A 13,794-nucleotide genomic window follows, 5' to 3' on the forward strand; every position below is an offset into this window, starting at 1 on the left:
GAGGCGCTGTGATTTCAATGCAGGGGGCCTCGCCGGGTGGCGGATGGAGGGGGAAGTGGTGGCGGTGACCCTGGGGGGGCCCCGGGGGCGGCCTTACCCTGGGCCCGGCCCAGTCTCTCGGCGTCCCTGAATAGAGAGCAGCAGAATCAGAGACTGGGACCAACATGTTCAGAAAAAAAAATTCACCACACAACAATGGTAGAAAAAATAATTTTATTTTAATTTTAGTGTTTGGAATATGTCCAATTTTATTTATTTATTTTTGTTACATTTGTACCCCGCACTTTCCCACTCATGGTAGGCTCAATGCGGTTTACATGGGGCAATGGAGGGTTAAGTAACTTGCCCAGAGTCACAAGGAGCTGCCTGTGCCTGAAGTGGGAATCAAACTCAGTTCCTCAGTTCCCCAGGACCAAAGTCCACCACTCTAACATTTACATCTGCTGTCTTATTTTGTACTGGGTATGCTGGAGCTGTAACAGCTTACAGAAATTATTTATAATGAAAAAAATATATAAAAATATTATACTGGTATAATATTTTCAATGATGCCTGTTTACATGTGCCATGGCTGGTATAAGGGGTGTGGCTAATGTGGGTGTGGCTCTTATAGGGGCAGAGCCACGAGTGGTGACCTTGCCCATAATGAGTACCGGTACTTTTTTCCCTACAAAAAAAGCACTGGACAAAATATAAGAAAACCAATGGACTGCATTAGGGGCTTACAGCCCTTTTAGTTTTGTTTAAACAAATGAGAGATCTGCATAAAAGAAAATATTTATTTGTATTATTTTGACTTATGAAAACCACTTGTCCCTAAAACCTGCTCAAAATAGAATAATCCATTTACAAAAGGGATGAAGTGAAGATGTGCCCCAATGAAAGGAGAGTTTAATTTTACTTCCAATCTTTATAACACCAGGCTTCCTTAGACAGATTACAATTAAGATGAACCCATCAGTAAACAGGATATTCTCACTGAAATTTGGCCATGTATTACTGTATCGTATAGAACAGTGTAGAAAAATGAGCACACAATACAGCTTTTATTAGTGCTGTTTCCACCAGCTACAATAATTTTTGAAGCTGTTTTAGTGCCATTCAGTTTTGATTTCATGATATTTATATTTACATATGGGAACCTTTCAAATAAATTAAAAGGCTGTGAAATAAATAAAAATAAAAAATAAATATTTTGTCCTCCACCTTTTAAGGCACTGCCTAGCCAACTGGAACAGCTTTTGACTTTTTACAGATGGATCAGGCATAAGTAGTCTATTATCCTATATAATAATTCTCACCTCCAACATTCTATGCGTCTGCCTGCCTGTGTCCGTAACTTTATTCACAGATGGGCTCCGAAGCTCTAGCTGATGTCAGTAGACCCATTATGATGTGTCCTATATAATTCTCACCCCCAATGTTCTATGCTTCTGCCTGCTGTTTTATTGACCCTCTGTAGACCCCCGTCTGATCTTTCCACACGGAGGTGTACAGAGAGTCTGTTCTTCTATGATCTTGTAGACTGCCTCCCTGAATTCCAGAGACACCCCTTCCCATGGGTATCGCTGCTGGGGAGGCATCAGAAGGCTCAGTTCAAATCTAATTCCCATGACCACAGCTTTCTGTCTATTAGGATGTAGGTGGATCTTTGGCCATTTATGTTCCCACATATATTCTATTAAAAGCCAACCCAAATTAGTTCAGAGACTGAGTGTTACTTGTGTGTGGATTACCTTGCAGAACAAATGACAGGCAAAGAATGAATTAGAAATAAAGACAGAGATAGTTGCCAGAAATAAAGTGTTTATTCTTACCAAAATCAAATCTTCAATTTGGTACATTCATCAGACAGATTCTAGGTTCAACTGCACAGAGTTCTGGCTCTGAGGATGCGTTGGGGAAAGTTCCAACGATCTGCCAAAATCTCTTCTCTTTTATAGGCGCAGGTCTACATGCAAGTCAATGGCAAGACCCCTTTTTTTCTTAATATTGCACAACCTCTGAATCATACTTTCCTTTCCGGCAGGTGCCCATCTGTACCCTCTTCTTTCCGTTTTAGCTATTGCAAGATTTCCGTTATTGTCAACAACTTGTTTTTCTTGTTACAAAAATATCTGCACATGATTGTGACATTTCCGCTTTTGTCAACACTTGTTTTTCTCTCTCTTGATACAAAAATATCTCAATACTAGCATTTCAGTTTCATATCATCTTTCATATCATCTTATGATCTGAGTGCCATCTTATAGAAACACAGACTTCATTTTAAAAACCAAACTTTATCCATTTTTGTCCATTATTTCTACATCTTAGGTGCTATGTTCAATTTGACAGTTGTACCAGATTTTGTTAAGACCCATCATGCAGGCCTGCTTTTGCAGGTTCCCATCTATAAGGCCATTGGTGGGCTTTCAGGCCTAGTCAGGGCTTCTCAGCTGGCCAAAGCCCAGTAACTTGGCCCACCACCAGTCCAGTGGATAGGCCTCAAGCTACAACACATATTAACACTGCCTGTGTCCAAAACGTTCTTCACAGATGGGCTCCGAAGCCCCGAGGGTTGGCGGCGGGAAGGGGGGCTCGAGAGGGTCGCGGCAGGGGGGTCCAGGGGTCAGGAACTCCGAGGGGGGGGGTCGAGAAATCGGAGGAAGGAGGGTCTGCAAATCGGAGGGAGGGAGGTAGGGTCTGGAACTTGGAGGGAGGGGGGTCTGCAAATCAGAGGGAGGGAGGCAGGGAGGTGGGGTCTGGAACTCGGACAGCGGAAGGGGTCTGGAACTCGGAGGGGGAGGGAGGGGGGTCTGGAACTGGGGGGGAAGGAGGGAGGGGGGTCTGGAACTTGGAGGAGGGGACGAGAGGAGAGGGGAGGGGGGGAATGCACCACCTGTACAAAAACTAAAAAAAAAAAAATGGGGGGATGACCCTGGAACTCGGCGGGAGGGAGAACGACGACCCTGGAACACAGAGGAAGGGGGGGGACCCCAGGTACACTCGCACCCAGTCTCACTCTCTGTCACACACACACTTGCAGATTCACTCTTTTTCTCTCTCACACAGTCACGCTCACACGCACTCTTTCAAACGTACACACTCCGAGGAAAACCTTGCAAGCGCCCGTCAATTGTGTCAGAAACGGGCCTTTTTTTTTTTTACTAGTTTCTAATAATCTTTTGCTATTGCTTTCAATAGCGTTCAATATTGTTCTGGGTGTACTTGTGACTCCGCCTACTGGCTTCAACCCGTATAATGGATAAGATAGCCTCGTACGGTCTGCTGTTCTCAATGTAACCTCCTTGGTAGGATCTGTGTTTTACCCGGACCTTTCTGCACCTGTGGCTGTCACCCTCACCGTACTCCTCGGACACGTGACGCTGGCACATCGGTGCGACTGGGCACTGCAGGTGAAGAGGGAGAGGCGGCCGTGGGAAGTACGTGACGGCAGAGTGAAGTGTAGTGAGGAAAAAAAAAAACTTGCCCGTAAGTTGTTTCTTATTCTTTTGCTCTGCGCTTAGCCAGTACAGAATTCTTCCACTTTATCTGTTGCTTTCTTTGTCCTCCTCCTGCTAATTCTCAGCCACTGGGTGCTTCCTCCTTTTTTTTTTTTTACCCGGAAATCTGCACACATTGGGAGGTGTGCAGCCTTGCAGTCAGTGCAGCTCCTGTCCAGTGTAAGGAAATGGCACTCATTGTCTGCTGTCTCTGTTTGTGAATGCTAATATTTAGGAAGACTATAGGGCTCATTTTCAAAGCACTTAAGAGTTGCAAAATTATATAGAAACCTATGGAATTTTGTAAGTCTAAGTGCTTTGAAAATATGCCTTTATACGTATTAACCCCCCCCCTCCCCTCAACAGAGAATCAAGGGTCAAGAAAGTGATATATGTTAGTAGTTAAGGTAGAAAATAAGACAAAATAAAAATGTATAAAGTGTAACCATATTAATAACAGTTGTGTTTAAGAATAGACAATTTTCTGATAGCAAGTTAGAAAACAAATCTCTGTTAAATAAGCTAATGAATAATTTGATCATTTGAACTTGAAGTATCTCAGGGGCATATTTATGAAAGCTTAGCTTGTGCAGAATGCTGCACAGCCCTTATATGTTAACATTAGTGTGCACTAAGCTTTACTAAATATGGCCCTTAATTTATTGGATAAGTACATATAAGTACATAAGTGTTGCCATACAGGGACAGACCGAAGGTCTATCAAGCCCAGTATCCTGTTTCCAACAGTGGCCAAGCCAGGTCACAAGTACTACTACTACTACTACTATAAATCACGTACCTGGCAAGATCCCAAAAGAGTACAATACATTTTATGCTGCTTATCCCAGAAATAAACAATGCATTATCCCAAATCTATTTTAATAATAGCCAGTGGCGTTCCTAGGGGGGCTGACACCCGGGGCGGATCGCCGATGCGCCCCGCCCCCCGGGTGCAGCGCTCTCCCCATGCAGTGTGACCCCCCCACAATAACAAAAGAACCCCCCCCCCCGGGGTGCACGCCGCTGGGGGGGGGGGGTGCCCATGGAAACAAATGAAGTTGACTGGCGCGCACCACCCCCCCCAGCGCGTGCACCCGGGGCGGACCGACCCCACCTTGGTACGCCACTGATAATAGCTTATGAAATTTTCTTTTAGGAAGCTATCCAAACCTTTTTAAAACCCCTCTAAGCTAACTGCTTTTACCACATTCTCTGGCAACTAATTCCAGAGTTTAATTACACATTGAGTGAAGAATTATTTTCTCCGATTCATTTAAAATTTACTACTTTGTAGCTTCATCGCATGCTCCCTAATCCTAGTATGTTTGGAAAGCGTAAACAAGCGATTCATGCATTTACTTTTTAATATATTATTTTTATTATAGAGTTATTAATGCTGTGGTCCAGTCCTGGAAAATGTGATTTCCATTACTTCCATTCCCCCTATATGGAGGTGTTGCTTGTCTCTTCTTTGTGACATGTAAACTTATTTTTATTCTTGTCTTTGGCTTCAGTTTTGTTTCATCATGCATTGTAGTACCTTGTTCACTTTTTTTCCCCTGAATTATATATGCCATACCCGTTTTACACCTCAAAACGTTTATGGTGGAGTGGAGTGCATGATCTTGTCCCCTATATCCCCCTTGTCATTATTTCTGTTGATCTTTGGTGTTCCTCTCTGCTTCCTCATATTTTCCTATCTTCCTCTCATCTCATGTTTGTCTCTAGCCCAGTACCAGCAGTGGCAGCGTGTGCCTTGTGGTGTTGGCTCAGTGGTGGCATTTTGTATGTATTGTGTCCTGGCTGTATTGTGTAGCACCCTTTTGCAGCTACAAGAAACCGCTCAGATCACCAAGGCTATTAAGAGGAGGAGTACGTCTTTGTGCATCCAATGACAGCAATTAACCCCACTTCTAAGCCAGAGAACGTGGAGTATGATCTCAGGCTCTCAAATTTACTGCTAAGGCTCAAGCCAAAGAGCTTTTTTTCCAGAGTTCATATGATGTCACTTGTGTAGGCAACCTATCAATGTGTGCCTGTAAATTCCTTTATAACAGGCCTTTGGTTCCCAATACAGTGGGAAATTTTCTCTATATTTCTGCCACATTTTCTTGATCTCCAATTGCATCTATTGGTATTTGAGGATCTTCTCCTCCATCCAATGCAGAAAACAATCTCTTGGAACTGACGCTTCTATTGTCGAGGTCCTTCTGGTGTTCTTTATCGCTAAGTATGGCTACCTTGCATCATTTTTTATCAGTTGGAATTGAAATGTCTTAGGTGATTGTAACTTCTTTCATTTTCCATTCTCTTAAGGTCATGATCCTGATGCATTTCTGGTACAGTAATGTATGTTTACAGTTTCCAAAGGTGTACATTTTTTTGCGTGTGCCTTTTTGTATAATTTTCTGCGATCAGCACTTTGTAGCTAGCTACAGGAAGAATAACTTTTTCCAGTTCTTCCTTACATAGAGGCTCATTTTCAAAGCACATTGACATTTAAAAGTGACTTATGGGTCTTGTTTTTGAACAAGAACAACATCTAAAAAGTGGCATAAAGCAGCATTTGGGTATTTTTGTAGCGAAAAAGTCCAAATTGGTATTTTCAAAACCCATTTTCCAGAATTGTTTTTCTATGCTGTTCATCTGCATTGTATCCCTATCTTAAGGGGGTGTGTTAAGGGGCGGGATTTGGGTGTTCCTAAGACTTGGACGTTTTTCAATCATAATGGAACAAAATGAAAACGTCTGGGACTAAAACTAAAATGTTTTGGTCTAGACCCATTTTAATAACGACTAAGGCACAAAAAAAGAGCCCTAAATAGCCAGGTGACTACTGGAGGAATAAAGGAATGACCCCCCCCCCTTACTCCCCCAGTGAAAGAAACAGTACATGCCATCCTGTATGACAGCTTCAGATGTTATTGTACACCACTACAATGGCCCTTATGGATACAGATGTCACATATATGTCAGTGCAGTAGGTTTTTGGTGGGTTTTGGAGGACTTACTATATAGTATAAGGGATCAAAGGTGAGATGTGTACCAGGTAGTTTTTATGTAAAGTCCACTGCAGTGCCCCCAAGGTGCCTCAGTGCTCTGCTGGGATATCTGTGTAGCCAGTCTACTAAGAATGCTGGCTCCTCCTATATCCCAGTGGCTTGATTTTGTACATTTTTCACTTGAATAAGTTTTGTTGAAAATGGACCAAAAAGATAAATGCACATAGCATAAATAAATCTAGCAAGTAGCCATTTTCAGGGAAAAAAGTTTTGCTATTTTTAACATTGCTATATTTGCTTTTCGGATTCTGGACATTTTGAGCAGTACATCATATCGAAAATGCCCTTCCGTGTAACTTTGTAAGTCTATGTGCTTGTGGTTATTGGAGTGGTGTCTAGTAGGTTGTTTACGATTTGAAATAGTTTCTTCATGTCTTTGTAATCTCGTCCTATTTTAGTTTTATAATTTTTATCTGTAGTGGTCAGTGGTGGTAGCAGCTGGCAGCAATTAGACAGCCTGCTCATACCAACCCGAGTCCTCTCTCCGACGCTTCCCACCTGTGTGGAAGCGGAAAGTTACGTCAGTGAGAAGACTTGCGGGTTAGCATGAACAAGCTGCCCAAATCGCTGCCCGCTGCCACTGCTACATTAGAAATCTTATAATGTCAGGTCATTGGCTGGGGACGGGAGCGACAGAAAACTCCTATGCCACACCAATGTGTTGAACAACGCAGGACTATGCCATCACTATATACAGGGTCCCTCAGTTGCAAACCAAGACAGTAGATTAATAAAGAAATGGTTCACAACAAAAACAGGTAAAATAGAAAAGTAGATTATGATACTTTGAACCAAAAAGAATTATGAAGCTTTTTGACAATTGGTCTCTAAGAAGTAATTGGTTAGAATGTGTTTTTTTGAGGAATATCATGGGTAATGAACTGTTTCTACACATGAAGAACTGCCATTTTTATGTGATCCTATATTTTATTTTAACTCTGATATTTCTTTTTAATAGTTACCTAGATTCATGCATGACAGTCCATTGGCTTTTAGTATAACCCAATGAGTGAGGTGTCTCCATTGCCATTTGAAGAAGAGAAGGAAAATGGTCCTGATAAGGAGGAAGAGGACTTTCTGGCAGGTGGAGACTTGGGAGATGGATATGGTAGAAAACCTGGTGGAGTTTATGGAGCAGCAAGAGGCGTGAGTGGATTTCTATCTAAACCTAGGAAAAGCTTGGATTACAAGGGCTTTGGCCACTGTCTCCTGATAAAGAAAGGAGAGGACAGTGGTACCACCTTGGCAAAGTGTATCAACTCGTGTGATGCTCAACGTAGAAGATCTGTAGTAGGAGGAGCAACTAGATGTAGCCGGCAGAACAGCTTTCAAAACAGCTCAGGTAAGGCCAATCTTGAAGCTTGTACTATAACTAAACATTATAGCAGTGGTTCCCAAACTTCATCCTGGAGGCACCCCAGCCAGTCCAATTTTGGGTATATCTACAATGAATATTCATGAGAGATTTGCATACAGTGGAAGCAGTGCATGCAAATCTCTCGCATGAATATTTGTTGTGGGCATCCTGAAAATCTGACTGGCTGGGGTGTCCCCAGGAGCAGGTTTGGGAACCACTGCATTATAGAGTAATTTGCCGAGTTTAAGTATGGTTGCCTTCCGTTTCACCTCAGTGGAAGCAAAAGCTATTTCAATTGGGGCTGCATTTCGATTAAAAATGTTAATTGCAATTAGTTGCATGATTAAAGGAATTGTATTTACTTTCTTATCTCCTTTTGACTCTGGGCATATAACTTAATACCCCTCCTTCACCACCACCACCACCATTGCCTCGGGTACAAAATAAATACCTGTAAATAATATATAAACTGCGTTGATTTGTAACCACAGAAAGGTGGTATGTCAAATCCCATCCTCCTTCCCGTCCCTAAAGGACTGATAATCTCCCTCCTTCCCATATCCAAAATCTCTCCCTTTCTCTTCCCTTCCTCTCTCTCTCATCTTTTCCCAGATCTATTATCTCTTTCCTGGGTCTCTCCCTCTCTCTCCCCACCTCCATACTTTGTGTTAGCACCAAGCTCTTCTCATGTCTCCTGGAGCTTACTGCCTTGGTCATAGCTTCCATCCGTGATTGCTCATGGGTTTGCAGCTCACTCCCCCCCTCCCCTTTTCAATCCCCTCTGCTGTTATACCTTAAAGGTGGTCTTCTGTTGTCCCTAAAAGTGGCATCATTGCACATATGTTGCCTATGGCCTGCCCCAAATCTTGCCCTCTGGCCTGTCCTGCCTCCTTTGATATCACTTCTTTTTTTCTGTATGGGTGGGATGGGTCAGAGGGAAAACTTTGGGCTAGGTTGCATGCAGTACATATGTCATGCTGCTGCTGCTGCTGGCAAGGATCAACAGAAGACCACTTTTAGGATAGACTGGCGCAGATAGCGGATTGCGCCAGGTGGAGGGGGGGGGGGGAGATGTTGGATTCCGCCAAGAACAGAGGTTGGTAGTAGAAGAGATGTTTGAAGGAGACAGGAGACGCTGCATTGTGATTTTTATTTATTTAATTAAGTTTTGTTTAATCACAATTAATACTTAATGTACTAATCTTGGCGTTAACTGCAATTAAAATGCAGCCCTAATTTCAGTGTCTCTTGTATTGCAATTAATGGATAATTTTTTTCGTACCAATATAAATGCACCATTATCTATGGTCAATTATTTACCCATACAGATAAACATTATGAAATATCAAATGAACAACTGAGACAAAAATTTCAAGAAGTTACAGAGGTAAGTAACTTTCATTGCTATATGCATTAAACATAACTCCATTCTGAGTGGAATGCAGTTGATTATAGGATTATGGAATATGAAGACAAGTAGAAACTATATGGCCCATCTGATCTGCATATTTTCCCTTCCTGTGGCAACATCGCAGACACGACTTGATTTCTGGCTTAACCCTCGCTTCTTTGCAGCTGACAGCTTCCTGTGGTGATCTTATGCTTTCTTGAATTCTGATACGGTTACTGTTTCCACTACCATTGGGAGGCTGTTTAACGTGTTTGCACCCTTTCCAGGAAATAATCTTAATTTATTACTCCTTACTCGACCACCTTTCAGTCTGTTATTGTGATGACCTAAAGCTTTCTTTCACTGAAAAATACTTGTTTTCTGTATATTATTTACACTTTTTGAAGTATGTCTTTCTTGTTCCCCTCCCTTTTTGCATCTAGGGGTATACAAATTGAAGTCCTTAAGTTTAGCTTATATAATTATGCTGGAGATTCTGCACTATTTTGATAGCCCTTATTTATACTTCCCCTCTGTATCCCTTTGGAGATGCAGCTCCTAGGATTGAGTCAGTTTCAGTTTTTATTATTATTATTTTATTATTATTTGTTACATTTGTATCCCACATTTTCCCACCTTTTTGCAGGCTCAATGTGGCTTACATATAACCGTTAACGGCGTTAGCCGATTCCACTCTGAACAAATACATAGTATGAATGAATACAAAGTGATATTGTGGTAGAATGAGGTACATGTATGGTAGGTACAATTGGGGGGAACTTAGGGAGGGAAAGGGGGAAGAAGAGTCAGGTAATGTCCGTTACGTTCTTTGGTTATGTTGTGTCGCAAGTGTCCAGGTATTTTTATTTTGGATCGGTGGGGTATGCTCTTCTAAACAGGTCTGTCTTTAGTGCTTTCCGGAAATTTAGGTAGTTGAGCGTGGTTTTTACTGCTGTTGGTAATGTGTTCCATTGTTGTGTGCTTAGGTAGGAAAAACTGGATGCATAGGTGGATTTGTATTTGAGTCCATTGCTGCTCAGGTAGTGGAGGTTTAGGTATGATCGTGCAGATTTTGTGGTGTTTCTGGATGGCAGGTCGATAAGGTCTGTCATGAATCCCAGTGCCTCGCCGTAGATAATTTTATGGAGATATGTTCTTTGATTGGTAGCCAATGCAGTTTTTCTCAGAGTGGTTTTGCGCTGTCAAAACGTGTTTTTCTAAATACAAGCCTGGCTGCTATGTGGGCGGTCTGATTAATCTGATTAAATATTTTACTTACAGCTGTAAGCATGTTTTTTTTTTTTACATTTTTTATTTATGTTTTTAAATTTTACAAAGACACAATGATCTTTGAAAGATTAACACCAAAATTGAAGAAAAAAAAAGTACAATCCAGAAATATATGAAGACATTTTTACTTGGTTGATTAGTCCACAATTAGGAGAGTCCTTGATAAATTCCAAAAGAAGTTGGGTTATAAAGAAAACTATTACAAAAAAAAAAAAAAAAAAAAGGATACAGGTAGTCTTTCCCCTTTAAACTCTTGAACAGCTAAGTATTAGGATCTACACCCGTGCTACCCTGAGAATTTAGAAAACTGAGCAATTGGAGAGGTTAAAAAAACACATATTTCTTATCTTTAAAGGTAAGAATACATTTGCATGGAAATCGTAGTTGAAAATGAGCACTCAGTAGCAAAACCTCTTGTCTCATTCCAATAAATTGTTTCCTCTTTTCTTGGGTCCACTTAGAAATATCAGGAAAAATCAAAGCTCTCCCTCCTAAAAAATTAGGTTGGACTTTTTGAAAATACAGTCTCAGTAGAGCTTCTTTGTCTTGTAGGAATACAAAAGAAACCAGGAGTGTAGCTCTAGTTTTTACTTCATCTTCAAACTGTTCTAACATAGTGGTAATATTTAAATTATCCAGAGATGTTTCTTGAAGAGCCTGATCTTCCTGCTTCTCTTGATTTTTCTGTAAATTCAACAATGTTGTCAAGTAATATATCTTCTGAACCGGTGGAAATGAATGATCTGAATATTTAAAATTCTCCTTTAAAAATTTATGAAACATGTCTCTTGGTGAAATATGGAAAATGTGAGTATTCATAGGTTTAAATTTCTCGTTGCATTCTCTAAATTTTCCATTTTACGATGGAGTAATAATCTGTCCCCTGCAAACTGAGCATGATTCTCTTGTAATTTAACTATATCAGTTTCCAGCTTGGTTTGTTTAGTAGTAATAGAATTGTTTAAAGACACGGAAACAAAGGATGTACAGACCTTATGCAGGGTTTCAAGGGCAGTCCAAATAGCTTCCAGCGATATTTCTTGTGGTCTTACCAATGGCTGAATTGCTGAGGCACATAAGGAAATCTCTTCTTGAGTATAAATTGTGGGAATAACTCCCCCCGTTGCCTTCTCCGACGCCATGTCCAAGGATTGCTGGATGGGGTCATACCCTCGGCAGCAGTTCCACTCAGCACCTCACGAGAGGAAGCATGCCTACCCTTCGAGACTTCACTTGAATAGAGTCTCGATACGCTGCCTTCATCTTGTTGTGGAAGTGGAGGGGTTGCTGGTCCCGCCGGCTAAGTGAAGATTTGCTTCCTAATCCGGGGCTCTTCCTAGACCCGGATGCAGAGACGCCCGAAATCAGGGTTGAGACCGTAAAGGCTGTGATAGAAGTTTGATGAGTTGGAGGGGTTGCTAGCTTCGGGAGAGGAGGTCCCTTCAGCTTCCCCTTCCTCTTCGGCATGCTTGTACCCGAGGTAAACAATAATATTTAACAGCTATAAGCATTTATGTGCATTACAAGAACATTAGATGTTCCATATGCTAGGTCAGACCAAGGTCCATCAAGTGTAGCATCCTGTCTGACAGTGGTCAATCCAGGTCACAAGTACCAAGCAGGATCCCAAAGAATAGATCCGTTCCTTATTTTTCATACCCAGAGATAAGCAATGGCTTTCCCAAGACTACATAGCTAATAATGGTGCATAACCTTATTCCCCCAGGAATGTATCTAACCAATGTTTAAACTTAGATGTGCTAATTGCCTTTGCCATATGTTCTGGCAATGAATTTCACAGCTCAGTTGCATGGTGAACAGAAAAATGCTTTCTGTTACTTTAAATGTGCTACTTACTAGTTTCATGAAGTGCCCCTTTGTCTTAGAGCAGTGGTTCCCAAATCTGTTCTGGAGGAACTCCAGTCAGTCAGATTTTCAGGATATCCGCAATGAAATTAATGAGTTAGATTTGCATGCACAGCCTCCATTGCATGCAAATCTAACTCATGAATATTCATTGCAGATAACGTGAAAACCTGACTGGCAGTGGTTCTCTCAGGACAGGTTTGGGAACCACTGCTATAGAGAGTGGTTGTTTTATCCATTCAGATAGTAATTCTTTTAACCTTCCGTATCAGTGCTTATGCTGCTTCCTGTTTCTTCATTCAGATCTTTTTTTTTTTTAATTTTTGATAGATACTATTTTTACTATGTTATGCACAGATTGGTTTATTGGAGATTTTGTGTATGTATTAAATTGTAATTTGTGTGTCTTATTGTAATCTGCTTTGGGTGAAAAGTGGAATCTAAATAAGAAAAATAAACAAAATACCGTTTTGGCTCAAATACTCTTTTACCTCACCTTTTAACCATGCTGGGTTGCCTTTTAGCTTTCTTTCCACCTATTTTGGATACATGGAATACAACTGGACTGGGTGTCCAAGATGGTATTTTTAAATAATGTCTGTGCCTGTTTTAAGTTCCTAACCTTAGTTGCTTTTTAGCTGTTTTTTTTTTTTTTTTTTTACATTTTTCTTATTTTATCATAGCTGCACTTTAGAAAGTTAAATGCTGATGCATAGATTCCTCAATGTCTTTTGTCCAGTTAACTCTGATTTGATCATATTATGATCACTATTGCTAAGAGGACCCAACATCATTAACCTCTTGCATCAAAGTCCTGCATTCCACTAAGGACTGGAGTGGAGGAGTAGCACTAATGGTTAGTGCAGTGGGCTTTGATCCTGGTGACCTGGGTTTGATTCCCACTGTAGCTCCTTGTGACCTTGGGCAGATCAGTTAACCCTCCATTGCCCCAGGTTTAAACCCCGCCCCCCAAAACAACAAAACTTAGGGCCCCTTTTACTAAGCTGCGTAGGCGCCTATGTGCGCCCAATGCGCTCCAAATTGGAGTTACCGCTTGGTTACCGTGTGGCCCTTGTGGTAATTTCAATTTTGGTGCTTGTCCGCAAAATATTTTTTATTTTTTTGGTGCGCTTAGCGGATGTGCGCAGGTCATTACTGCCCAAATTCTTTACCGCTAGGTCTAGGGCTGGCGGTAAGTTCTCAGACCCAATATGGACACACGGAAATTTTGATTTTTGCCGCACATCCATTTTCGGCAAAAAACCCCAAAAGAGGCATTTTTTGCAGGCTCCACTGAAAAATGGATCTTCACGGGCCCAAAACCCGCGCCTATACTACCACAAG

The 13,794-nt window shown here is 41.4% G+C and overlaps 1 protein-coding gene across 2 annotated transcripts in view; it reads left to right on the forward strand.

Moving 5' to 3' along the window:
• Positions 1 to 3,289: 3,289 nt before the first annotated feature.
• Positions 3,290 to 13,794, forward strand: part of CCDC125 (coiled-coil domain containing 125) — a 78,820-nt gene continuing 68,315 nt past the window's right edge. For both annotated transcript variants that reach the window (XM_030193326.1, XM_030193327.1), the window contains exons 1-3: positions 3,290 to 3,474; positions 7,506 to 7,889; positions 9,233 to 9,291. In XM_030193326.1, the coding sequence (XP_030049186.1) occupies positions 7,553 to 7,889; positions 9,233 to 9,291 (396 nt within the window). In that variant the 5' untranslated portion in view covers positions 3,290 to 3,474; positions 7,506 to 7,552. The remainder of the gene's footprint in view (positions 3,475 to 7,505; positions 7,890 to 9,232; positions 9,292 to 13,794) is intronic.

The sequence above is a fragment of the Microcaecilia unicolor genome, chromosome 2 (genome assembly GCF_901765095.1).
Source record: "Microcaecilia unicolor chromosome 2, aMicUni1.1, whole genome shotgun sequence".
In the NCBI taxonomy this organism is placed as follows: Eukaryota; Metazoa; Chordata; class Amphibia; order Gymnophiona; family Siphonopidae; genus Microcaecilia; species Microcaecilia unicolor.